Here is a 26,999-nt window from a genome sequence, read left to right as displayed (position 1 = left end):
CTGCCTTATCTTGCTATACATAGCAATTTATAATCAGCATCAGAAACACCAGCATTTAAAACATGCATTTAAACTGCACTAATTCTATAAGTGGGCCAAATATGAAAAGCTAGAGCAAATGCACTGTGAGGCTTACTGGAGTTCTCTGCCTACCAAAACCAAAGGCTTAATCCTGATAGTAAATTCCCCTTTTAGGTTAACCATTCAATTTCAATAGACCACTATATCTATATACTGAAAAACCTGCAGAGCAAGGAAATTTTATTTCCCTGGGGCAGTTGTGTCTTGGTAGGTTGTGACAGCAGTCAGAGGAGAAAAGTGCATTGCAGAAGAAAAGTAGGAGGATGTTATACTTCTCTCATCACTAAATCACTGGGTAAAAATTAGTTTTATTTCCCTAGGAAATAAGAGCTCCTCAGTTTCAGTCCATTAGAACACACTTTGGTTGATGCTTAAGTTTATATTTTTCTGTAGTCAGCTGATTATTTGGGGGTAAAATTTGGATTGCCGACTATGGTTGCTACCAAAATATTTCAGTAGAGAAGGTCAAGGAAAAGTCAAGGTTTACAGCTGGATGGAGGAAAATGCTGAGTCCTGTCAGCATACAGTGAGGTAAATGGGAACTGAAGGAGCATAACACACTTGCTTCATTTTGTAAAATCAACATATGCCTTCAGGTTAAGCTAAATACAGGAACCTGTTCACTTTGACTGTGGCATAGAACGCATCAGATTCTATTTGCCGAATAAACATTGGAATTTAAATGCTTTTTGTAAATCCTAAGTGCATCTTTTTAGATTTGGTGGAGCTTGGAAAAAAGGCTGGACCCTTTTCTATTAGTGCATGTCAGAGTTTGCTTGTTATCATAATTAAGATCCAGGTATGAAAGTGTGATGTGTGACCCTTAGGCATTGCTAAATAAAGTAACTTCAAGTGAAAGCTGGAGCTGCCGAGGAGAAACACCATCCAGGTTCTCAGTTTGCTTTTTCTTAACTAAATGCACTTCCTGTCTGATTCCTACGTGTTCCATCATACTTAGCATTTCTTAAGATGATAAAAGGTTATAGTGTTTGAAGTTCAAAGAATTGAAGGGTTTCTGTCTTGGAATACAAAAGCTCTGTGTTTTCAAAAAAAAAAGAAAAGAAAACCTAAATAACTAATTGAGACTGACCACTAATTTAAATGTAATATCACAGCTATTGAATTCTTTTTGTTGGGGTTTGTTGTTTCTTGGTTTTGTTTTTTAAATTTCTTTAAAATAAACCCTCAAAGAGGGTAAATGTTGCTCTGCCTGCTCTGGGAGTGTTGCTGCTGAGGATCAGTAGTGTTTGGGTTCCAGCAGGTCTTCCTTAGCTCAGCGTTCCCGAGGTCCCACATGACTGCCTTCTCCTCAAAATTCTGATAATTTCATCTCTGCACCTTTTCAGTCCTCTCTGCTTTCTTGGTCTGCTGACAAGAAGATTGGTTTATATACTCTGACATTTAAGAAATACCATTTTCCAGCCTGCTAATCTGCTTTATTCAAGTAGTTATAGGAGAGAGACAGGGTTCCCTCCTACAGTGAAGCTCTTTAAAAATTGAGGTTATACAACAGAAACTGATGCTGGTCAAACATCAGTATTGACCATTAAAGCAGGCAGCATGGAGCGGAATCTGGGAGATGATACAAGGCACTGGGGGAGGTCGTGACTACCATCATTGTGGAGTGAATTGGTTGAATAGATAATCTACTGGACAGGTTTTGACCAGTATGTCACTTTCTGAAGGAGTAATAGAGTTATCTTGGGCAGTGAAATTATTGTTACTATACACATGCACAAAAATAATGGAGGCAATGTGAAGAGGAAATGGTTTCTATGCTGTCTACTATGATGAGAACTGAGGGAACAATGAGTTAGAAGGTACTGGGAGAGCTGCTAAGAGAAGTGGAATACCCAACTCTTGTTTTGGGCAACCGCAGGTAGGTTAGTTGCAGTATTTCAAAGTGCAGAGTTGACTATCATGTGTTTAGGTGCTAGTTCCAAGCAGAAGATGACTCCAGGGAGGTTATACCCGTTCAGAAATGAGGTGAGAGGGTAGAAGTAAAGTGCTGGCAGCCTCTGCATCTTGAATATCCTGATTACTCTTCCTCTTACAGTTACTTTTTTTTTCTTCTTCTGGTAAAAATATAATTCTATAATCTCAAATTCTTTTTACCTTTGTTTTTGCATACCTTTATTTATTGAGGCATACCTGAGTTCCTTCTGTTTGTTTTACTGCCAGAAAATTTCAGTATTAAAAAGAAAATTCAATGATGTGGAATTAAAAAGTACTCATCTAGATCTCATAATAATAAAAGCGCTTGGAACAAATGACTTTGGAATGCATATTGTGGCTTATGCTTCTTTGGAGTGCTTCATTTTATCATCAGAGAGGCATCATTTGTTTAAACTGTGCTCCTCTATGACATCTGGTTTGAAAAGCATAATAACCTATATAATCAGCTTTTTAAATGCTGGTTTATCTGTGGGTTTATTGACTCTTCTTTACAAAATCTGTTATTTCTAATTAATTCTCCATATAACTATTACTAAAGCCAACTCTGAGAGGCACAAATGAGCTTGATGGCAATGGCTAGTCAAGGTCAGCATTTAACTGTCAGCATTTGCACTGTTAGGGATAATAAATCAGGCTTATTCTTAATCACATACCCTGCAACGTGACAAATGTTACTGGAGCCATCGAGGCAACCGTTTTGCGAATCGTTTAGGAGATACATTTGGCATTGTTAAACCCCATGTGCTGCCCTTGGCTGTAACAGCATTGGGATAAAATATGCATGCTCTGGTAGATCTCTCTTTGAATCCTGTGGGGTTTTCTGGGAAGGGTGTGGGAGTGTGTTTGCCTGTTCTTGTTGTATTAGAAATAATGAGACAAGCATGAAAGCAACAACGCCTAATCAACCCATGGGAGCCACTGGCTTCTGAAGATGGGAATGAGTAGCCAGGCCTATGGCACTATTTCACATTTCTGGTGTTTTCAGTTGGGAGTTTATATTGAAACAATCTTGCCACCCACAAGGAATGTCCTGGCTCAACAACGGTCTGTTGTGTGAAAGTTTTTAAAAAAACTGTGTTAAATTTCAGAGCAATAGGTATAGGCTCTTCTAATTTGGTTTTGGGTAAATACAGTGTTTTCACTCAATCTGAATTTTAAGATTGAAACCTGCTGTGGCCCACATATGTGATTAGATTTAGCATGTCATTCAAATAGATATTTGGCACTTGGCTAATTACCTTCCAGGGAGTCAGTTGTAAAGTTTCGAATATTTTCATGGTATTCATTCTTACATGGATCAACTCCTGGATATTCCAGAACAGAGAATGACTTGTTACTTAAGTAACTTGGAGTATTGTAACTGAACTTCTCATCTGGAGCAAAAAATCTAACTGAGCTCCAAAAAAAAAAAAAACAGAGCAAAAATTAAATTAATGTAGATATCTCTGTTATAATCAGTTGAATTTAACACTGATATTTTGCTTATTAAGTGTTACCTGCCTGTAACTTTTCCCACATGCCAGTTTACATTAGGCATTTTCACTGGGCAAAAATGTACAGCATGTTGATGTGGAAAATGCAAAGAGAAAAATTTAACTTGGAGCATGCATGAGAAGTAATTTCAGTGTAGGGGGTTTAGTGTAGTTTTTCTGCCTGGGCATATTATAGAATAAAGGGCTATAGTGATTAATAAAAAGAATTGGTTTAATGAAAGTGGTGAATAAATGAAGTGTCTTTTTATGTCATCCACACTGGATGTCTGGCCTTGAAATACAGGCCAAGGAGTAGGTTCCTCATCAGTCAGATGTTTTTCACAATGGCCACTAAGGAAAGGGATGACAGCCTGAAAAGAGAGAGATTTGGGAGGAAAAGGTACAACCATCTGTGTGTGCCTTGTTTGGAAAGAAAAGCTTCCATGGAGAGAGAATGAGTTATCCTGAGGTTTAGCTTGTGATTTGAGCATATTTTTGGGCTCAGCCTTTTATTATTTGCACCACTTTACCTTTGTGTGAGGTATTACAATAGCATTTTGAGTTGGCAAATACTCTGGTATAGCATGGATGAAAGAAAACATAAGAGATTTTTTTAAAAAGCCAAACATTGTTCATTGAAGGCAATCATAGTCAGAGCTGGCACAAGTTGGAGGAGATTGAAGTACCAAGAGCAAATATCAATGTTTCTTTGCAGTAAAGTATTTGAGAAACTCCATGTTTAATACTCCTGTTAAGAATGAAAATGCGTCATCTGTGTTTTAACGAATTCCACTTTTAAACTGAATAAAAGAATGAGTTAATTTGATTTAATTCCAGAATGTTAAGCTTCCACCTGTGATGCTGTGGCTGAGTAGCTGAATACATACTTTGTATGCGGGCTGTACCTTCCAGTTGTATTTAAGTCTTCAGTGGAGATGAGCACTGTATAAAATATGCTATAGATTGCATCTTAGGTAGGCATTTAATAATAATTGAGGATCAACTGGTGTTTTAATTTGTCTTTGCTGACTTTTTTTTAACCTAATAATTTTGTGAAAGTGCAATTTTGTAGGGTAGCTTGTATCTAAAAAAAGACTCTCCCACCTTCTGCAAATCCTACATGACAATTTCTTTTCAACTAAAAATAATACATAATTACATATATATATATGCAGTATGTATATATAGAGAAGCATGTGCGCGCGTATATATAAAAATAAAAATCATGCACACTGCTGTGATACCCTGGAAACCTCCATTTCTCTACAGGAAAAGCTCTCTAATAAAATTTCCTCTTTTTTAGATATTAAAAAATACACTGACCTTTTTCAGGGTAGAAAGACTAGGAAAGTTTTTGCCAGTCTTATGAAGAAATGGGAACACTTAGCATCAAAATTAAAAATCCCCTGAGACATTTTAGTCTTATGTCAAAATTGAAATGTTTCCCTTCTCAGGCAAAATACTGATGTTTGCAATGAAAGAGAATTTTCAAGGTGAGTTTTCCAGGTTATTGGCATTTTCTCTAGAAAGCAGACACCTTTTGAACAGTTTTGTTGAATGGGAGGCCTAATTTTTTTCATGCAGTATGGAATGTGCTGGAGGGAGAAAGTCCTTTTCTTTGCCTTAACACATCAGAGCTGAATACCAGCACAGCCTTGACAAATCCTGGAAAAGTTACTTTTCCTAAGGGCAAATTAATGCAGTGTGTGCAGGTATGACTGTGACTGGAGCACGCAGAACTTATTTTAACATGGATTTGGTGAGGCTTTCTCTCTTAACCGATGAGCTAATGCCATCACCTAGTAATTATCAAGTAGTGTGATGTTATGTAATGAGAGTATAAATAGCACGAGGACTAAAACTAGTAAATCTAACAGACTAGTGAGCAGACAAGAGCAGGAATGAATACTATTTGGAACATTTTGATTAACATCTGAACACTGTCATTTAAGCAGACAATCAGATGTGATGTTGCAGTAAAGCTGTAGGCCAGGGGAGCTGCAGTCCCTCATTTGGAGTGACATTTGAGCTGTGCCCTGTGGATAAATCACTTGGCCTCTGCATACCTCTTTAAAGGAAGTTAGAAATTTGGAAAAAGGGAAAGGGTTCATACTTGAGATTTCTTAAGCAAGCTCATTATGTTATATTTGAATTGAGACTACCTGTGGTCTTCTTTTCCCAGTGGCTGATGGACAAGTAGCCTGTGACCTGCAGTTTGAACGACCTGATAATTTCCCTACTGGCGGGGAAGTCTTTCAGGGTTGTTTTTGTAGTTGTTTGGCAGCATTCAGAGAATTAGCATGTAAGAAATGCAAGAGGTCACGTTTACCTGGCCAAGAGAGGCTGTGTGGAAGGAGATACTCTCTCCAGCCCCACGGAGACATGGGAGGGATCCAAAGCTTTCATCTCCTTCAGGATCTGGCATGTTTCTCCAAGCATGTCCATTGCATTTGGGTGGCATTTCCAGTTCCTGGGGGAAGAGGGGAGGGAGGAAACTCACAGGATCAGGAAATGTGACTTGTTTTTGAAAAGCATTGTCCATGAGAGATGCCAGTGGAAAGTGTTTCCTAAAGGTGACCTGTAGTTTAAGACAGAGGTAGATGATTGAAGAAGGCTTCCAAGGTGCATCACTCTACAAAACTTCAGGATGGTGTGAACTTCCAGTGCTGCTTTTCTGGCACCTACAGGCATATGGGAGGATCTTCTTCGCTTGCAGAATGTACAAAGGCTTCAAAACTACATGGGAAGTAAGCTGCTCAATTGCAGGAATATCAGAAGTAAGCTCGTGAACTACTGCAGTGGTAAGCAGGAGCACAGACAGGGGAGTACATACCACCTTGCTGCACTACTTCATCAAATGGCCTTAGAGCTTTCCTTACAGGTACTCCTTAGCTGTGAAGGCTTCAAACAAATAAAGAAACAGAAAATTTGTTGCTGCCAGGTTGCTGCCAGAATGGTTTTTTAGATTGTTTGTTTTTTATTTTCAGTTTTAATCATCTGCTACCAATAAATTCCACTGCCCTTGTAGTAACTTCTCACATTAACATTGATATATTATGGGTGTTTTAAAACAGACAATAAAAATATTGCACTTACTAATTAAAGCAATTCATGTATTCAGCTAGGCACTGCCAGAAAGCATTGTGGTTTCCTAATTGTTAGGTGCCTTGAGCAATATACCTGTTATAAATTCTTAATTGAACTTTGTATTATGGCTTGTGTGATTTGAAATATTCATAGCTATTTTGTTTTGTTTGATTGTTTTCACTCCAGCTCTTCATTGAGAAGTGTATCAACTGGATCTTCAAGACCTTCCAAAGTGTGCTTGGTGTGTGGAGATGAGGCATCTGGATGTCATTATGGGGTGGTTACATGTGGCAGCTGTAAAGTCTTCTTCAAGAGAGCAGTAGAAGGTAAGAAAACACAAACCAAAAAATATCAACACAAAAGACAAAATCTATTCTTTTGGTTTTTTTAAATAAATATATAGATACACACATATAAATTTTCCTATGTGTTTTCTGCTGTTGGTAAAATTCCCTATTGTTAATAAGAAAAAAAAATGTTGAGTGACTTTTACAGACTTTGTAAGCAACTTCTTCAAGTGGATAAAAGGTTTTTAATATCTGATAATAAGAGTTCATGGCATGCAAAGGGCATAAACACCATATAGATTTTTGGAAGTCTTTGCTGATGAGTAAATGTTCTTACAACCACAGATGAAGTAGGAGATAGCTACTTACTGATTTATCTTCATGGAGAAAACCCTAGAAGGAAAAAAATAGGTCTTAATATGGTGTCCAGCTTGTGCACTGAGAAGAGTGAGGCAGTGTGAGGTGTGATTAATTTCTTCTGTGATCATTAAATCTACTTCTGATGGCAATAAGGATTTAACTCTCTGTTAAATATACCTGGAAGGCTTGTGCGTCACTGAAGGCAAGACTTCATGTAATGTCTATCAGTCTATTTATCTATCTCTCATCAAAAGTGTCAATCTAATTGAAATTAACTTCCCAAAGTTATAAGGACATGGAAGAGGTTTCTCCTTGCTGAAAACATCTTATCTTACAGTTGTACAGTAGCTGACCTTGATGTCCTCATTCCCCAGCTTCTTGAGAATTTAGTTGTTTGATACAGCACATGAACTGGAAAACCTTCCCTTTTTTGGCTGAGTGATTTCCTCCATGTACTTCCACACCACATCATGGATGGCTCTTCAGGCATCCATGTCTGAGCTCACCACGGAATCACAAGAAGATATTTTTTGGTTGGGTGGTGGTGATGCTGAAGCTTTCCATAAACCTGCACATACTGTGTGAAGTGAGCACCTTCTGTTGTCTTCCTTCCTCCTTTCCTGCCTCCCAGGAAAGCTTCCTCTCCAGTCTTGAATCACTGTAATTTCAAGGTACTATTTGTCCACGTTAATATCTCTTTTGCTGACCATTCCAACATTAGCATGATGGATGTTCCCATCCAGATTTACAGGAATTTATGGAAAATTACTAAGGAATCCCTTTAGGAGTTAACAGAGCAGCAAGACTGTGTTTTCAAGCCTCAGAAGCCAAAATTATTAGGACAGGATTACTCTCTGATCAGGCATAGAAAGACATTTTTTAAATGTAATTAAAACTGATCAGTAATTACTGAAAGTTTGCAAGTTAAGCAAAAAAAAAAAAAAAAATTAAAGAGAAAGCTACCCTGTCATCCCTAAAAATTTGATGTGTTTTAAATACATTTTTAAGAGTCATTATAGTAAGATACATGTACCTACCAGTGGTATGTGAACACTGTCTAGACTTCTTGATATGCATATGACTGAGCTCTTGATGCTACCAGTAGCATTGTTACTAGGCAGACACTGAAATTTTGTCTTGGTTGGCCCCAAAAAGGGCATAGCAAAAACATAACACATATTGGCCTCAAACATCCTGTCACAATCCATATAAATGAAAGGTTTTGTAGGTAGTTTTGTAACAAGAGGTTTCTTGTAGAGCCATCATAAATTTTTCAGTTGGGAACAGGACCAATAAAACACCCCTTCCTGAAGTTTCCTTTTTGAAATAATTGAAACAATTAAATATTTGTAGCACAGGGGCACACACATTTCTTTCATGATCCACTAAACATTCCTCAGTTGATGATGTCCCTTCTCTTTGCAAGGACTTTTAAAGGTCTCCTCCAACTCAGCCCCTCTATCAGTTTATGAAGTGGGGAGACAAATTGGGTCAAAAAGCATGGAAACAGAGAAGAGAGGGATTTGGGGAGAGAGAACTCTGCACACTACCCAGCTTTTTGGGTCTCAGCTGGAATTGCTAACATTGTCACCACACCATGAACAGCCACTGATTGCCAATTCCTTCAGGCTCCTCTGAAATCCTACAAAACCAGAGAGATTCTAAGAGAAAATAACAACTATTGGAATTTAAACCCAAGAAACTAAGAAGAACAGAGACTAAAGTTTACATTTCAAATTATAAATCTGGTAATTGTATTCCCAGTTAATTGTATCTTGGGACTTACAGGAAATGTCTAATGGATTTAGGAGAAGGAGAGCTGTAGACCAAAAAATGGGTTTTTTGGTAAAATTTCAAAAATAATTTCAGATGGCATTAAATCCAAGGCTGTAAATTACCAAGTACTGGTTTTAGTATCAAGTAGGCACAGACCGTTTGGTGACTGACTTGATGAACAGGAGACTGGTATGAAGAAACATGATTTTGTCATTAACATAAATTTGATCTGTCTTGCAAACATTATATATCTTTAGACTGTAAAAGTGTTGGTAAATGGTATCACTGCAAAAGTTAAGGTACATACATTTCAAATACATTTTTACGTAGGTTAATTTTATTCTATGGGATTTTTTCCTCAGTTACAGATATGGCCAATCCTAAAGTCATTTGAACTTGAATTTATGATCAAAATAGAGGCATATGCTGAAAAGACGCTGTACTGTGAGGGAACCTAAAGCATCTGGCCAGGACTGTCTTCTCTTTTTCCACTGAAGCAGCTTTCTCTAAGGAGAGTAACAGACTTGAAGTCAGAAATCATAGCTGTTCTTGCCTATGCTTTGCATTTTCAGTCTGCATTTGTTCAAGTTCCAGACAAGTATGAGGTAATCTTTCCTAAATCAAAATTTATATTGTTTCGTAAGTTGCTAATCTTTTATTCTTCCTTTGGCTTGGAAGTAAGAAGAAAGGAAGGCATTTTTTCATCTCAGTATGGTGCTAAAGACTACAGCAAAAATGACCATTTTCTTTAAGTTATTTTGCATATTTTCTTGGAGATTTTTGGCTACTTAAAATGAGAGCATTAAAAATTATATTGGATCAGTTATAGGGAAGCTTGTCCTTTTTTTAAAATACAAAGATGGGGTAATTCAGTAAAGATCAGATTCTGCTCTTGATTTCTGTTCCAGAAGGTTAACCATAAAGTTAGTTTTTCAATTTTAAGTTAAAAAAATAGTTTTCTCTTCAGCTCTGAAGTAAAAACACAGGCACAATAACAGACGTTTCTAGGGTTGTGGGGTTTTTTCTCACCTGAACTTTTGCCAGTTTAGAGTGGAGGGATAATTTGGCTGGAGGAAACTTTTCAGTCTGATCTGATGCCTCCTGGGTGTTGCAAACCTGCTTTGCCTTTAAGTGAGCAGCATAGGAACAAAGAAATCCTACCTGTTTTTTCAGAAACAGGTGATTTTCCTGTGAACTGTACGTGCAAGAACTTCCCAAGGCTTTATAGACCCTAGTGGAAGATAAACTAAAGCCTCTCTCTGTGTGCCTCTCTTGTTTTTTGGTTTTGTTTTCATTTCAGTTGAAGTGGAAAACTTATCAAGGTATGAGAAATGCTAACATACATAACTCTTGAATAATTTGCCCAATTAGCATAACTTTTGATAGAATGCTATGGGTGAACAGTGGATTTTTCAATACAGTGGAACTGTATTGATAATTTAAAAAAACAATTATTTTATGCAGTAGGAAACTGAAATTGACACATAACAGGCGTTTTGCACACCATTTTGCAGTGTGTGCAGCCATGAATTTTGTAGGTCTGTATTACTATAATTAATTATACATACAATTCTTCACTCTCCACTCTTCTGTTCATTCACTGTAATGGAGTCAGTGTTTTTCCATAACAGGCTGCAATTTTCATTTTATCCACTTTCCTAAGGTCCGTGGCCTCTCTAAATTTGACATCACTCAGTATAGGTGTCCATATGTTTTCATAGAAATTTTTATGTGGGATTTGAAGTTGACTCTGTTCCTGACCTGTTGCAAGAATCTGTTTTACAACCTATCAAACAGAAATATTAGGTGAAGAGCAAGCAGATGGGTGATCTGCTGAGGGCAAGTGAGCTGGTCAAATTAATTTAGCAGCTGCTACTCTTACTTGATATGCTATGGTTAATAGGTGTAAAATAAAATTTAAATAATTAAGTCATTATAGTTTTGAAGCTGCCACCAGCCTCCCATGCTTTCAAAGATATATGAAAAGGACTTTTCCTGCATTAAGCTCTGGCAGGCAGTATTGCTCTGTGAAATGAAGTCTTCATTCCTTCTCCAGGGTTGCTTTAGCTACTAAGGGCTCTGACTTGAGGAGACTGGTAGGAGGAAGATGCTAAGAAAATTTGCAATGGGACCTCAAAAAGGAGAAAAAGAAAAAAAAAAAAAAAAAAAACCCAAGCAGCAGGAGTTGAGACACAAGGAAAAAAGGAAATAATAAAGGATCTAACATATATTTCAAGTGAATGTTTTAAAGCTGGGGAGAAGTGAAACATGAGGAAAATCTTTCCTTGTGGCTTTTTGGAATACGTGGCCTGCATGGAAAACACTGCCTGACCAATGTTTAGTAAAATATGCTGGATGCATTCAGGTGAATGTGAAGTGGAACACCAGGGGACCAAGCATAATGTGGTAGCATTTCAGATAGGAGGGGGGAGATTTGGGAACCACCAAGGTGACGAAGTGCCTTGCTTTGAAAACAAGCACAGAATGAGTGGGTTTAGCAGCTGCAGTGCCACAAAGAACATAAGTTGGTTAATAGCTGTGAAAATGAAACAAAAAATATTTTATATCAAGGAAGCTGAAAATCTGCATTCATTCCTTTCCAAAAGTGTTAATAATTTCTTCCCTCCTCCAAGACTTCCCAACATTTGCAGTTTTTTTGAGGGTAACTTATTTACTGTGTGAGCTGGTGTTGCTGTGGAGAGGGATAGATGAGTATGAGAATTTAAATACGGGCAGCTGTCTAGCCTTGAAAAACTCACGCACAGGGCTGCATGCAGCTATTCTTCTCCTGCACTCTGTCATTTGTCTTTTGTTCTTTGCTTTATGAATATTAATTTCTAGCCTGCTTCATCTGTAAAATAATATGCTCAGTAGGTAATAGCCAGCCTGCACAAGCACAGATACCCAGTAAATGGAACATGGATGCAGTGGTAAGGTTGGTTTATCTTGGGCAGAAGCCTTCCATTGCCACAAATTCAAGCACCATACAGACACTTACACATTTACCTTCTACATCCTGTTAAGAGCAGGGAAATTTTGGCATTCATATGATTTGACAGGGAGCTCAGTTTCAGTAATTTGTTGTTGTTTTCTTTTTTAACACATCACAGGGTAGCATCCCAGCAGGTCAGAGTCTTCCTAGAGGGGGGGTGGCCCAGTCAGTGCATGCTGATTTAAAGTAGCCACAAATTGGTGTTTTCTTCAATATGTCAACTGCCTTTTCCTTAAAAAAGGAATGGATCTCTTTTCCTATAGGAAAGATAGGGTGCTTCCTGGGAAATTCATCTTCTAGCTAATAGTTCCAAGTTGGCTGAGCCACTTGGGTAGTGTAGTTGCACAGAATGCATGTGTAAAATTGAGATGCACCACGCACTTCAAGCCATCAGGGAAGTATTCACACTGTCATGGTACAAGTGATGCTGGGAATGCTTATGTGGAGTGTTGAGTATACTTCTGGTCACCAGCATGTTTAAGACAGCTTGATTCAGAGTCAGGTAAACACATGAGAAGGGAAATAACTTATGTCAGGTGACTGAATGCTTTTAGCTTTTTTTAGCTTACCCAAAAAGAATCTGAGTTGGGACATGATTACTGTCTATAAATATTTTAGTTGAGGAATGGACAACTGAGAGGGAGGAGAATTTATTTTGAACTGGGAACTGTACTGAAATAAGAGTAAAAGGGTAAAATCCCATTAGTTAGTTTGCTATTTTGAGAATGCTGTAAACCACCAAAAAAGAGGGACTTTTGTGGGGGCACTTTCCTGAAAAGAGTAAGATGGATTTAAGTGCCTACTTTGAAATTGCTCTTAAGAGAAGTAGCCAGTGATATAATTTAGTTATCTGTGATAGTAAAGGATAAACCAGAGAGGTCTTTTTTGGTTAATGCTGTATCCTGGTGAGTCTGGAGACTTTAACTGTCTCTGAAAATGGAGGAAGTGTGAGTAATAGAGAGGGTGGACTAGCTAATACGTTTTTAGAATATTCCATTTGTAATGATGGTGAATTACTAGATCTTTACAGAAGTACAGAACTTCAGTTTTTAGAAATGGATGTAAAGTGTTTAGATCTTGCATAAGCCAGAATTGCTTTGTATTTGTGCTAGCCAATTAATGTTTGTCTCCTGCAATGACTTTTCTCATTTTGAGTTCAAAAAAAAGCTCAGAGAGTGAACTCCTTTTGAAAGAACTCCATCCTACTCAGCTAAGGCTCTGTAGGTACCCCCCCAGGCCCCATCAGGTTTTTGCTGATGGGTTTTTTTGTTTTGTTTTGTAATACCTGATACAATACAACTAAAGGGATAAATAAAGCATGAGTGGACATTTAAATTGGAATTTGCAATTGGACAGAAATATATCAACAAGATCTGTATCTAACAACATAAAACATATAAAATATCATAAAACATCCTTAATCAGATGCTTTAACTCCTTACAGCTATGGTAGTACTTCTTAAGACATACTATTTTATAAAATGCTGTTATTTGCCTGCCTCAGCAGCCTCTAGAAGCAATGTTATAATTTTCACTTTTAGGACCAAATAGCACTTACCTTCTACAAACCTTAAGTTCCTGAAAATTTTTCAAACCTGAAAAGGCTCTTCAAGTCTCAGGATAAGCAGTTAAAAGCCAAAAGGGGATAATCCTGCAAGGGGCCTTCAGCACTCCTGTGTTAGAGATAAGGAATATTGCAGTGTTGTGGCTAAAAGAAATTCTTAATAGATGAAACTGGAAAATAAATATATAAGACTAGATACAAAGCATCTTTTTGTGCCTCCTAATCCCATTTTAAATGAGGGGATGGGAAAACAGTCTTCAGAAAAAAAAGAATAAAAAAGAGAGAGAAAATGTACATACAAATCTGTCTGTTGTAGACAGAGGGAACAAGGCATCTGCTAGCATCTCAGATATAAATAGAGTGGGAAAGGTAATGGCAAATCTCCCATTGCCTTAAGTGAAGCCAGGATTTAATCCTTTTTTTGGAGCACAGTTTTAGATTGTTGAAGTTTGGGAGTGTCTCTGTTAGGTTTGAAGTCTAGACTTCAACAGAAGCAGTTTTGTCAGTTTTTTTAGAAACAATAATGGCTCATGGTCAGCACTGAAGCCCACAGGTCCCTGTTGTTTAAGGAGAGAAAATTTTATTAGACCAAAAATATATTACTTATTTTTGACCTACAAAATTATTTTGTGCCATTTCTCACTGTTGAGTTGCCAAATCCAGGGCCCTAAAATAGGGAACATGAGTTAGTCAGTTCGTTCCCACCTATTTCAAGAGTGATGATGATGATGATTGGTTTCTGTATGTACCTTGTCTATGCTAAGAGCAAGTAGAAACAAGCAGTTTGGAGTTACTGCTCCTTGGTGGTTTATTGTATTAGGTGCAGTGGTGGGTTTCAAGGGATTTGAGCTGGTTGGTTTTAAGTTTGCAATTTTTAAAATATATTGGGTAGGGGGAAAAAAATCAAGTTTCCAAAGTCATCACTAAGTATGAAGGTAATGAACGTTAGTGGCCTGCGTCTTTGTTCATCTGCACTGCATGTAATGATTCCTAATTCAGCCTTAATAACACAGTCCCATACAGTTTTTTCCATTACACCTCTGCTTTGTTCATTGAAGAGATTGTATGGTGTTCAATTAATGAGCAGCTATTCAATGTCTTATATTCTTTCCATTGCCCCATGTATGGTCCTGTGCCTTCACTGCTGATTACTATTCATCTCTTGTTCAGAATACATAATTACTCATTTCTTACAAAGCTTTTTTGTGGTGCTTTCACCAATATCTGAGTGCTTCACAAGCATTGTTTAATCTATGAGATGAGTGGTTATTACCCCTATTTTACAGTTGAGGAGATAAGGCACAGATTAAACTCAGACATACCCACTGATTTGGGATTCATGATTTATGATATTTAGGACCTCGGGGTCCAAGTACTTGGCATTTTATAGCTCTTAGTATGTCCAGAGTGCAGTTTCCATTGATTTTACTTACAGCTATGGTCACTTAAACCACTGCAAATCAGACTCTGGATCACAAGTTGGATATTCAGGAAACAGAGGATAATTAGTATTTTTTCTTGCTTATTATTATAAAGTAAGCCCATAGCAAAGAAGCAGCCAGTTCTTCAGGGCACCTGCCTCATGAATTGACTTTCTCTTTTCTTCCTTTCATTCTTTCTTTCTTCTTTAAATCTCTGTAATCCTTTGTGTACTTTGTTCTCAGTAGCATATGAATGTGTACTTCAAGGACAAGACTTTTGACTGCAGTCCTGATTCATCCTAAATCACCATCCACATTGTACCCAGGATAAGCTAGAGGTCTGGCAAGGCCAGGGCCAAGGGTACAGAAGTAAGACATAATGTAGTAAGAGATATGGAGAATTAGATCAGAATTCAGGTTTTGAGGTGTTAGGAAGTCTAAGATGTCTTACTTGTTCAGCAGCAGCAGCCAGAGCAAGGATGCAGTCATGTGCAGGAAACATGAATAATGGTGGTGCTTGCTTGGAGCTCAATAGGTGCCCAAACCATTTGACTGGAGTGAATTTGGGAAGGCTGTAATGTATCTTCTCTAGTGCATGATGATGCTTCCATTAGTAGGAACTCCTCAGGGCAACCTGTTTGACCATTCTCTCCATTAAAAAAAAAAAGTATTCTTGCTCTTCTTAAAGACTGAAGTGACACTTGCATCCTTCTAGTCTTCCTAACAGATTTTTTTTTCCTGATTTATTAAATCATAACTTTATAAAAAGTCCATCTACAGATTTTCTTCAATGGTAATGCCAGAGGACCAGTAATAAGGGCAAAAAAAGCTGTAATGGAATTACTGCTTTGGGCAGTAGGTTTTTCTGTTTAATGAAACTACTCAGTGCCTCCCGCCTGGAAAAGAATGTCTGAAGAAACTCAAAAGGGCTACATAAATGCCTCAGAAAATAAACGTGGAAAGGTTATGGTTTAGAAATTTATTCTAGAGATTCAGAACGTAGGCTGACAAGTCACAGGGTGAGAAAAATGTCAAAATGGGAATAGTTTCTGCAATAGAAAGACAGATACATTATTTTAAAACACAGTGTGATGTCCATATTACAGAAAAAGAGCGTAATGGTGTTTTTGGAGAAAATTGTGCTTCTTTAAAACTTTTGGACTGTTTTTGCAAGATGCCAACAAAAGGCATTGCCATTTGAATGTTACTGAATATTCTGGTAAATATTTTGAATATTTTTTTATTCTTGTAATTTAACATTTTGTAACTTTTCCAGAAAAGGTGTGATTACTTTCAGCATTAAGGCATTTGTATCAGATTTTTCCATCTCATTTCTTTTGCCTTTAATTCTTCTTGATTCTTGCGGAAAACCGTACCCAGAATAGTGACATTTTCCTTACTCATTTGCCATTCATGGTGTATTTGCATTCATTTTGTGCTACCAGGCAGAAGAGCTAGAGCATATTTCCCTCATTTGTACCCTGCCTGTTTATTTTACTTCCTCTGGAAATCACTTTATGGTGCTCTCTAGGACAGAGGAGGACCGGACCTGACGTTTGGAACTCACTGTTGCAAAACCTGCTCCCTCACATAGTGAAAAACAGATATGATCCTGTGTGGTGGAAGGGGACACATGGCAAACAATTCCCACACCATCACAGCAGCCAGGCTGATTCCAGAGCAGGGCGAGGGGTGGTGTTAAAAAAGGTAACGTTGCTTTCCCAGGGAGGACTGAACGATGCTGTGTGTGGGAGCAGGGCTGGAAAACCAGCTGGAAGGGTTTTGAACAGGAACAATCCAAACTGTGGTTTGAAGGTTTACAAACCTTTTGCACGCACTGCACAAGTTCTCTGATAAGCCCCTTCTTGATTAGGCTGGAACAGCTTTTTTTAATTTAAAGCTAATGCCTGTGGGGAAGAAGTGCGATAGTTCTGTACTTTCAAAACTTGGGCATTTATGCAAGTTTCTTACAAGCATTTTAGGAATCTAACTATATCATTCCATTTCTGAAAGGACATTTTTTGTCTTGGATGTTTAGCTGTAGATGAGTATTATTATATGTATTTCACAGACTCGTGCTCTAATTTTTTTTCTAAGAATAATTATATATTTGGAGCTAAGCATTCAATTATTTATTCATCCATTTTACCACGTGGACTTAGCAAATGGACTTGTGTTAGCCTATACACCGTATCATGCATGCAAATTCCACTCTTAACAATACTGCTTGAAATTATGTAAGCGATAGGTGCTAATTTTCTCTGATACAACAGAATGATAATGATGGACTATTGGGGAAAAAAATAATAATAAGTACTTCTTAGGTTGTGTGCACTGGCATGCTAAACTATTCATAAAATTAAAAAAGGAGAATGAAAATACACTAACCTACTTTAAAAATTATGCCTTTTACTTGCAGTCTTTTTAGTCATAACAGGAAGAGAGTATTCCTACAGTGATAGCACCATATTCCTGAAACTATCAGCTTGTACACTCATTTCTTTTGGGTGAGGGTGGTTGTTAATGGCTTCATATGCAAGGTGTAAACAGCCAGGTGGTTGAATTCTAGATGTTCAAGTGGTTTATAGAGCCCTGAGAAGTACGAGTAGTATTTCATATTCCAACTTCTGCGCTGTCATCATGCAGGTAACTCTTTGCTGAATGTAGGGCAGCAGGCAATCTGTCAAGTACACTATATTTTAATACAACATTGCATACAGCTTTATAAAATAATTTATGGTGCTGGAAAATAGTGCAAGCACTTGGACACAATGGTTTACACTGAGCTTCACCTTTTCTTGCTTCCCTTCTATTTCATGAAGGAATCCACTTCCATGTAAGAAATTTAGAAAGAATACCTAGCAATTATTCCTTGTAAATTATTAATTTCAAAGTAGGAAGAGGAAATATGGCAAGGATGAGCTCTTCACTGACTGTTTAATAATGAAAGATCCTTCATGGAAAGCTTATGAAAAAATGAAGGACATAAAAGCACAAGCAAAACATATGTATTAGTACATGCTAAAATCTCTGTGATGAGACAAAAGAGGGTTGAGCATCAGAGGAGTTTTGAACAGCATTTGGGTAAATTTGCTTACTTGAGCATCCCTTTTTCCACTGAGTTAGAAAATGTTCCAGAAATAGAAAACTGAAGGACAGTGTCATCTTTCTGAAACTCATTTCAGCCCTTCCTATTGCCATTCTCACACTCTCTATATTTTCTATTCCCATTCCACAAAGAAAGTGAGGAAGTCCTTGTTACTGTCACCATTGTTTGTGTCCTTGAAGCCTTCAATAACAAGCTCACGATGCAGGAACACCTGTTTCCCACAAGGAATAAGGCGGGAAATGCTGTGTGTGCTTCTACAGCCCAAGGTGCCCACTCAGATTCCAGAGGGAAAGGTGGATCTGAGGTATTGCCAGACACTGCGAGTGGGGCTAATCCAAAATCCGTATACAAGTGCAGTATGGAGATTATGCAATCCTTAATCTTAAAATGAGTATGCCTGGGAATTTCTTGGAGGCTTCACTTTGAACGAAGGCTGTCAACTGAAAAAATGAGGGAAATCCTTAGAATTAAATTATTTCCATCCAGTTGTGGGACAAATTTAAGATTTCAGCTGGAATCAGAAACTAAGGTTTAGGAAAAGTGGGGAGAAGGGCCTCTGGCATCCAGCAAGGGGCATAGAGCAGGCCACAGCAAAAACAGTTCTCCTGTTCCAGACGTGGAGGTCACGCCTTACAGTGGCACTTGCCAGTACTAATAAGGGAAGATTAAATTTAAAATGAGAGGAAGATACTTGTTCAAAAAAAAGCCCTGGTGCTGAGGTCCATCATTCTTTGTCACAGACTGAGATGGCATGTGTAGCTTGTGTCCTTCTGCCAGGCTTTTGCAATTTGTTCTCTGTGCTTCCTCAACTCTCTGGGTCTCACAGGAGAAGAGTTTACAAACAGCAGATTTGGCAACGTGAGGAATATGTATGACAGCCCAGGCCTGAGGGACACAGGAGCCATGTGGCTGAGCCTGTGAAGGGGCAGAATAGCAAAGCTGTCTAGAGGGCAGGGCAGTCAGGAAGGATTTTGGGGACAGGGATCTGAACAGGGCCACCTGCTGCAGTGCAGCAGCTATCCTGGAGCATGTTTTAGTAGGCTGCTGAAGGTAATCTGTTGCTTTTCTTTTATCCTTTACTCTGGGACTTTCCCTCAGTTAATATGTACAGTGGAGGTATTGTGTTTATTCACTATTTAGTCAAATTTATTGTAAGTATTTATTTTTATTAATCAGCCTGTCAGGGTTTGGGTTTTTTTAGGGAGTTTTGTAGGTGTTTTCCCTTTATATGTAAACATAGTGTACCTTTTGTTTCCTGGGAACCCTTGACCTCTGCAGAAGCGTGGCTACTCAGTGCTCAGTTAACTGGGTTAATTCCATTTTGCACAACTATAACTAATGGTCATTTAAAACTGCCAGAAGCCCACAGTGGGTTTCTCCTCGTGCCTGACCCTGTTGGGGAGCAGCACATTAATCAGCGCTCTCTGTCACGGTTTATTGCTTCATGATGAGGGTTAACTGACCACTTCCTAGGAATAATGAAAAACAGAGGTCAGCAATCACTGGCTGAGTAGAGAGAGGAGCTCTTCCCACTCGTACTCCTACTCTTTCGTCCTCGGGCAGCGACAAATGTGTCTGCTCCACCACTTCAGCATGAACACTTATCTTTAAAATTCATCTTAATTGCACATCAATCCCTGTCACGTGCTTACCCAATTGAAACAATCAAAACCACTGAGCCAGTTACCTGATTAAAGTCAGTGTAATCATATTTGCGGGAAAATGCTGTTCTATTTGGCAGAGCCTGCTTCGGGAGGGTGTTCTTGCAGCCGCAGTGCAACGTGTGCATGCGGCACTGGAACTCCCCGGGCCAAAAGTTTTGATGATGGCTCAGTAATCCGTGTCCCTTCCAAGCACTGTAGTTTAATTTCTGTGTGCAGGTACAGCAACTGCCAGAGTAACCCTTACTTGCAGGTACTGATGGATGCTGGGTCACAAATTCAGGCTGAAGGATATTTTGAGTTCTCTTTTTTCTCGAGCCCATAGTTTTACTGCTGGATGTGGTTTGTGCAGGCCTCACATACATGGCGTATCAGGCCAGCTGCTGGGGTGGGTGGTCTTGCTGGCCAGTGGCACCCACAGCAATGTGTGCAGAAGTTGCCCAGTACCTGTGCAGGAGGTATTTGAGCAGGGAATATGTCCTGGGAGTGACAGCCCTCGTTTGTCTTTCTCCCTTCAGCTATGGGGTGTGCTTGCTCTGCCTCCCAGCCTGAACTGCAGGGCTGTAGGGTGTGGGATATGCTCCTCTGCTCAGTAGTTAGGATCTTGAAGCCCCATTTTCACTCTTCCTACAAAGTTTTAGAAAAGCAGAGAATGTAAATTACCAGCCAGGGGTTGTCATCGTTTCATAAGGATTTTTGCCGAAGGGGGAGAGGTGAAATCGGATGTGTGTGGGACATCCATCCCTTGGGGCAGCGCTCCTCTGTTACAGCAGCACAACAGAGCACTGTGAGGCCACGTAGGTATCTGTTAGCAGTAACCTGGGGGCCAAACAGGTTACTGGGGACAGGTTTTTGGGGACATTTTTACATCCAGAAGTTGTTATTGCTGCCACTAGCTATTTTCCCTGTGCTTACAGAGAGCAGCAGAGGGTGGCATCAGGCTGTTTTGTGCTCACCCCTGAGATAAGACTCATTAAGTCACATCCCAGGGACCATGAAAGCTTGTAGGCAGAGCTGGGAGCCATGAGTACCTGTTCCAGTTGCCTCACATGGGGGCCTGTACCCCAGCCAGCTGCATGTCTGCCTCCTTGGGAAGCAGTCTCTTTAAAAAATGCTAAACAGTCAGAAAAATCAAGTTATGGGAGTGACAGGTCAGGCTCAGTGCATGAATAGACATTTATTTTTTGCCTTACTCTTTGCTTGCCTTTGCTTTTGCAACCTGTGCCTCATTCCTCTTTCCTCCAAGCTGTTCCCTTGCTGCATCTTGAGAGTGTGATGGGGATTTTCTGCACGTAGTCCCTGTGCCAAAGCATTGCCTGGCTCATGGAAGAGATGGCTGAAGCACAAGCTCAGCTCAGACCCTCTGCCCTGGTCCATGCTCTTTGCAGAAGGGAGCTTTGGAGGTTGGCAGCCAACCTCCACCAAAACCTTTGCAAATCATGTCACGTACAAACTGCAACTTTTCAGTATTTTATACTGTGATCTGTTATAATTTTAAGTGATAATGTATGAGATGGCAAAAGGCACATCTGTGGTATCAGAGCATTGATGCTTCAAAGGGTCTGTCTCAAAGTGTGAAGACTCTTGAGCTTCTCAAATATGTCTGTGAAAAATGTAGCACAGGAGAAAACCAACATGTTCCTCCCTTCCCTTATTCACAAACTTACTTTGCACTAAGCTCAGTGCTTCTAGCTGATACATTCTTACTCTTGCAAAATAATATTCAGCCTCAGGCTGACACACAGCATGGAAAATTTCAGCCCTAACTGCTAATGTGTGGTAAAGTTATAAGCAATAGAAAATGAGGTCTTAAAATGAGAAGTGTCAGGCAACCTTAACTATATGTAGACCTACCATATTCACTGATGATAATTTGGTTTTTGACAGATTTCAACCAATTTGCAGATTCATTTTGATATATACTGTACCAAGAAAGGGGGGAAGAAGTCCCTGGAGTAGAACTCTCAGGCTTATAGGTATGACATTGTAAGTAGTCAAAGCAGTGATCAACCACACAGTCATTTTACCTTCTGCCAAACCTTCAAAACTGTGCTGCAGAACGTCCATAAAAAAAAAAAAAAAAAAAAAAAAAAAAAAAAAAAAAAAAAAAAAAAAAGGTAAAATCAAGGCACCAATGCACCGAAGCTAAAACCTGTTGACTTCATGCTGTTCTTATTTCATTCCATGAGTCTAAATGTAGTTTGCAGAAAAATGTTGCGTTAATAAAAATATTGCAAAAGTTGTAGCTTAAAGCTTGCATTGCTTGCATAAACAAAAGCCTCAGCTAGCATGCACATTGCTAGCATGCTATGCACAGCCAGCACAGTTTTAGTAACAAATGCTGACTTTCCAGTAAACACTGCAGACTTCTATTTTGTCTCTCATTTATGGACTAAGGATCTGTCCAGGGTATTTTTCCAGAGCAGAACTATGAACTTTGCTTATTTGGAGCATCAAGAAGTGGTTTTAAGCCCAAACCAGGTGACAGGGTTTCAGATGGAGGTGTGGGGACACTGGGTTACCTTTAGGATAACATTTCTAAGTGGCCTTGCCTGCTGGTACAGGGGCTTGGGAATCCTGTCTGCCCAAACATGGCTGTTGGCCTGGAATGTTGCTTGGAGATTATATAGCAAGCTGCATCCCAGCAGGCTTGTTTGCAGGCTGCCTGCAGCTGGGCTTTGCTGGTTTTTTGGCTAGTTATTTGGTACTTGGTTGCTTTGAGGGTTTTTTTCCCAGATCACATGCAAAACCTGTGTGAATGGTAATCACCCATTCCCTGCATCAGGCTCTGGCAGTCTCTACATGACTTTTAAAATGTCTTTCAGTAGAGCCCTGCTGACAGCTCAACAGTTATATAAAATGCTGCCTTCCTAAAAATTCACAGCAATGTCAGTGTGTGAGGAGCTAAGCTAATCCAGTTACTTTTCTGCTGGGATATAATTTGTCATTTTGCAGAACCGTTCCACCTGGCTTACACAGTCTGGGGTAAAAATGTTTGCTTAGTCGTGTCTCTTTACCTGGATGGGATAACTTGGTGCTATACACGTTTGTGACAAAGACTTGTACGTGTAAAACCGCTTTTATTGAACAGTCCTGTTGTTTTACAGACGATAAACTTGAGATGTGAATAACCCTTTTCATTATCAGCAGTAAAATGTGAAATTTCAAGCAATGCAATCTCCATCTTTTATGGTAGCTCGTTTAGTCATAATTAATTCCTGGGAGGATTTTGATGGCATGTAGCCTAAATTTTTTTCCTTTCCTTGATCCTGTTCTCTTCATCAGGTCAAAAATCTTTGGCTACTCAGTATTTTTAAGAGTAAGCACATGCTTAGGTGCCCAAGGCAAAAGGGTTAAAGGCACGTGACTGTAGACTTGAACTAGGCTGTTACCATTTCCCGTCTCTAATTATCAGAGAAGTCACAGGCGGGTAAAGGGCTACTTTAAATTTTCTTGGTAAATCAGTCCCTCTGGCTTCCAATCATTTCCGTTCCACTTCTCTGGACTTCCTCCAGTTTGTTTATATCTTCCAGTAATGAAGTGCCTGAACTGCATACAATATTCCAGGTGTGTCTATGAAAGAAATGCATAAAGAGAGCACTGCTGTGCCAGCCTGCCCCACTGTGTAATGCTTCTACAGAACAAGCCAGGAGTCTCACTGGCACTTGATTCTCCTCTGACACATTGCTTCTTACATCCAGATTATCCTCATATTCCTAGGTCTATTTCAACAGTGATGCTTTCCAAATTTTGCTTTGGTACTGTGCCTTGTTAACTTATTATTTTGGATTTCTCCTTTGGTACGTGCAGTAGCATTTTTTCCAACTCCAATATTACTGCTTGTTTCTTATTTTTGTTTCCAAATTCACTACACCCCTTTGTATTATTTTTCTGTCCATACTTGTGCTGGTTACTCCTCCTCTTTTCTTTCTACTTCAGTGGCGTCCCTCTGATACTTCACAGGATATCTTCACAGTGTGGTAAACTCTGAATTTGGCAGTCACTTATCCTCAGTAGGAATTTGCTGTAGAAATGCTTAATGACAGAATTGGTATAGGATCTTTTCATCATGTACATCTTGCCAGATAATAACAATGAACTGGATTCTAGATTTCCTGTTCACTGTATAAACAGCCTTTTCAGGTGAGGAGTAGAGGGAGAGAGGGGTTAGTGGATAAGAAATGTAGTGGATAAAATGAACTGGGCATTGTGCATCAATGAATAAATAAAATGCATTTTCTGCATGAGTGCATCTCTCAGTGGTGTTTCCACTTTAAAGGAAGTATTCCTGACCTGCTGGGTCGCTCAGCATCTTCAGGGACCATTACCTTGGAACTGTGAGGGATAAGGATGCTCCTGGAGGCAGGAGGAGTGTGCTGTGCCCAGGGGGGAACTGCCAACCAACACTCTGTTTTTCTGCAAAGGAATAGTGGATTTCTTACCCTGATGGCTTGATTTCCCCTTTTACTCAGTGTAGACATCTGAACTTGGATAAACGGAGTTTCCCTGATTGCATCAGCACTAATATAGAGAGGTCTTCTGTCTGTACCAGCTTCTCCAGGCTTGCAGGGGCTGTAATGGAGAGCAAGTCAGGCTCTGATTATCTTTTTTTACGTCTCTACTCCCTTTCAAAAATGAGTTCACTTCCATACTTTGTCTTACCTACTTCAGCTAAGGTCTTCTGGTTAACTAAAAGTCCATCTGTCTCTTTGAAAGCCCCTCAAAAACCAGCTAACACCAATCTTTCCACAAACTTTTTAATTATTTCTGCATGTGAGTTTTGGCTGTGCTCCAACATTGAAATCATTATGCTGTTTCAGAGTGTAAATAAGTGGGACTGGATTAATAAATTGTATGAAACATGGTGCCACACTTCATTATAATCCACTTATCAAAGTGGAAAAACCTTTCAGTACATAAAGTGCATCTGCTTTTAATTTTCATTTTGATCTTTTCTTTGTGTGTTTTCAGACACAAGTGTACATTTTCAGGGAGGCTTTTAATGCTTGTGCCTGGCAGTTTCAAAGTTACTTCTGAGGATGGCAAAACAGCCTACCAATTTGGGATGTATAAGGAGAAGCATAGGATTGGATTATTCTCTCATAATTATAAACTGTGGTGCAATGCATCACAAGGAAATTTGGCATAAGCAGAGAGCAGATTTAGTTTTTTTATGTTAGTGACCTTTTCAAAATTTCTATTTTCTTAATGCAGATTTTGTCATTTTGACTTACAAAGCGTATTTCTGACAAGTGGATTTTGCCTTTAGTGACTCTCATTTTCCCATGATAAAATAATTGCTTTTGATGCCAGTAGTGAAACTCACCTTTTCCAGAGTGCAAAAACACATCATGAGCCACATGGAACTGCAGTTAAGTTCCTACCATGGCTTTGTACTAGGGGACCGCCATCCTCATCATCTCTTTCCTTCCCTGACCCCTTCTGCAAGTCTCAGCTCCAGCAGCTGCTCCTGAGGAGATTGGACTCTGTCCCTGGCCGATTTGTATCAATTTAATGAGCAAATTGCTGTATTTCATGAAGATTAGTCCAAAGTATTTTCATGCTGTTGATACGTTTCTTGTAAGCAATGACATTTCATTTCACATCAGTTTGTATTAAATAGCTACTTGCAGGAAACTAAAATGAATTCAATCTGCTTAGTACTACCGGAATCCTAATTATGAAAAATGAAGTATAAAAAAAAAATCTTTGTCCAGACCTGCCCCTTTTGAAGTTAAATGGGAATAGACTGAGGGCTTTCTGATTTTATTCTTTTTATATTAGTTGAATGCAAAGGGTGAGTTGAATACCAGGGAGGAGCAGCAACCTTAATCCAGGGGGGAATTCTGGATATAAATTATACATTAATTCATCTTCAGTTTTCACTGAGCAAAAAAAAATTCAAAATAATAATTACGGCAATTAGGCAAGATGCTCTTTGAAAGTAATTATATTTATGCCTGAGTTATGATGTATTTATGTGCCAGGATAATTATTCTATTGTCTTATGCCTCCTTTTTCATTTTTGTCCTCAGTAGCCACCATCATTGGGGCTAAAATTCAGTTTTACCTGAATGTCCATTCCTTTGTAGCAAAAGGAAAGTCTGATCTCTTCAAGATGTCACTCTGGCATATGAATCATGTGTCTGAGAAGTTCTGTGTGCTTTAAAGGATGTCTGGCTTGTTTGCTTTTGACTCCCAGTGGCAACTTTATATGTGTTGAAAATGTCAGATGCAGAGCAAGTCATCCGTGGCTTTAGTTGTTCAAGACCTCAGATGATTCCAGTGTGAATGGTCACCCCTTCATATATTTCTGTGGCAAAGCAAATTGCAACTCCTATGGAAAAAGTGCAGAAATGAGGGCATGGATCCAGCGCCCAGTGTGGTGGCTGTCACCATTGCAGATTTATTAATCTATTTTTTTATCTCTTAGAGGTCATTCTTGTGCTACAGTTGAGATGTCAGACCCAACATCCCTGGGTGAGGGGCACTACTGCGGTTTTACTTGTAAGATGAGCTTCAATAAAATTTGGGGTAATTAGGCAAAGCTTTGGTTCATCAGTGTTTCTGCTGCTGTGTGATGGTTTGCTGAGCCTCTTGAGGTTGGATGAGTAGGCAAAGGGTGAAGTATTTGTTTTCAGGTCCTGTTTAGAGGTTTCTGGAAAAGGGGACTGAAACCTGTGGCTCAGCAGCCTAGAAATTCTGCACCCGTTTTGGGGAATGGTATTTGGAAAGAGCTGCTCATCCAATTAAAGATGGAAATAGTGATTGCAATTGGTGTTATATCTGTTTTGCTACTGAGTTTATGCTTTTTGTTTTACGTTGTGATAGTAGTTTAACAGTAAACATACTGTGAGATTTCCTTATAATTGTCAGATCTTTCTTATTTCTTCAGATTTATCTGGGTGACACAGCTGGGGTTCCTGATAAAAATAAGCAAATGGAGAGAGAAAAAGAAGAAAATAAATAGGGAGACAAGTACATAGTTCAAAGGGTTAAACAGACTTCTCAAAAAGTCAGCAAACAAATGCAGAGAAGTTTTAAGTTCACTTTGGTGAGCATCTGATATTACTTTAGACAACATTTCTGCATTTGGGATCTCAAGAGACTGTGCTAAAAGGCTCTCCTGTGATGGTATTGCTTGCAGCCTTTAAAAGAAAATTATTACTGACCAGGGTTCTAGTGGAAAATATTTTTCAACGTATGTGCTGGCAATATTTGAAATTGTTGCTA

At 39.0% G+C, this 26,999-nt stretch overlaps 1 protein-coding gene across 13 annotated transcripts in view; it reads left to right on the top strand.

The window, feature by feature from the left end:
• NR3C2 (nuclear receptor subfamily 3 group C member 2) overlaps positions 1-26,999 on the top strand; it is a 189,199-nt gene that overhangs the window by 103,885 nt on the left and 58,315 nt on the right. For all 13 annotated transcript variants that reach the window (XM_068187811.1, XM_068187815.1, XM_068187820.1 and 10 more), the window contains one exon: positions 6,783-6,922. In XM_068187811.1, coding sequence (XP_068043912.1) covers positions 6,783-6,922 — 140 coding nt within the window. The remainder of the gene's footprint in view (positions 1-6,782; positions 6,923-26,999) is intronic.

This window comes from Anomalospiza imberbis, chromosome 4, assembly GCF_031753505.1.
Source record: "Anomalospiza imberbis isolate Cuckoo-Finch-1a 21T00152 chromosome 4, ASM3175350v1, whole genome shotgun sequence".
NCBI lineage: Eukaryota > Metazoa > Chordata > Aves > Passeriformes > Viduidae > Anomalospiza > Anomalospiza imberbis.
This window is presented reverse-complemented; position numbering and strand designations above follow the sequence as displayed.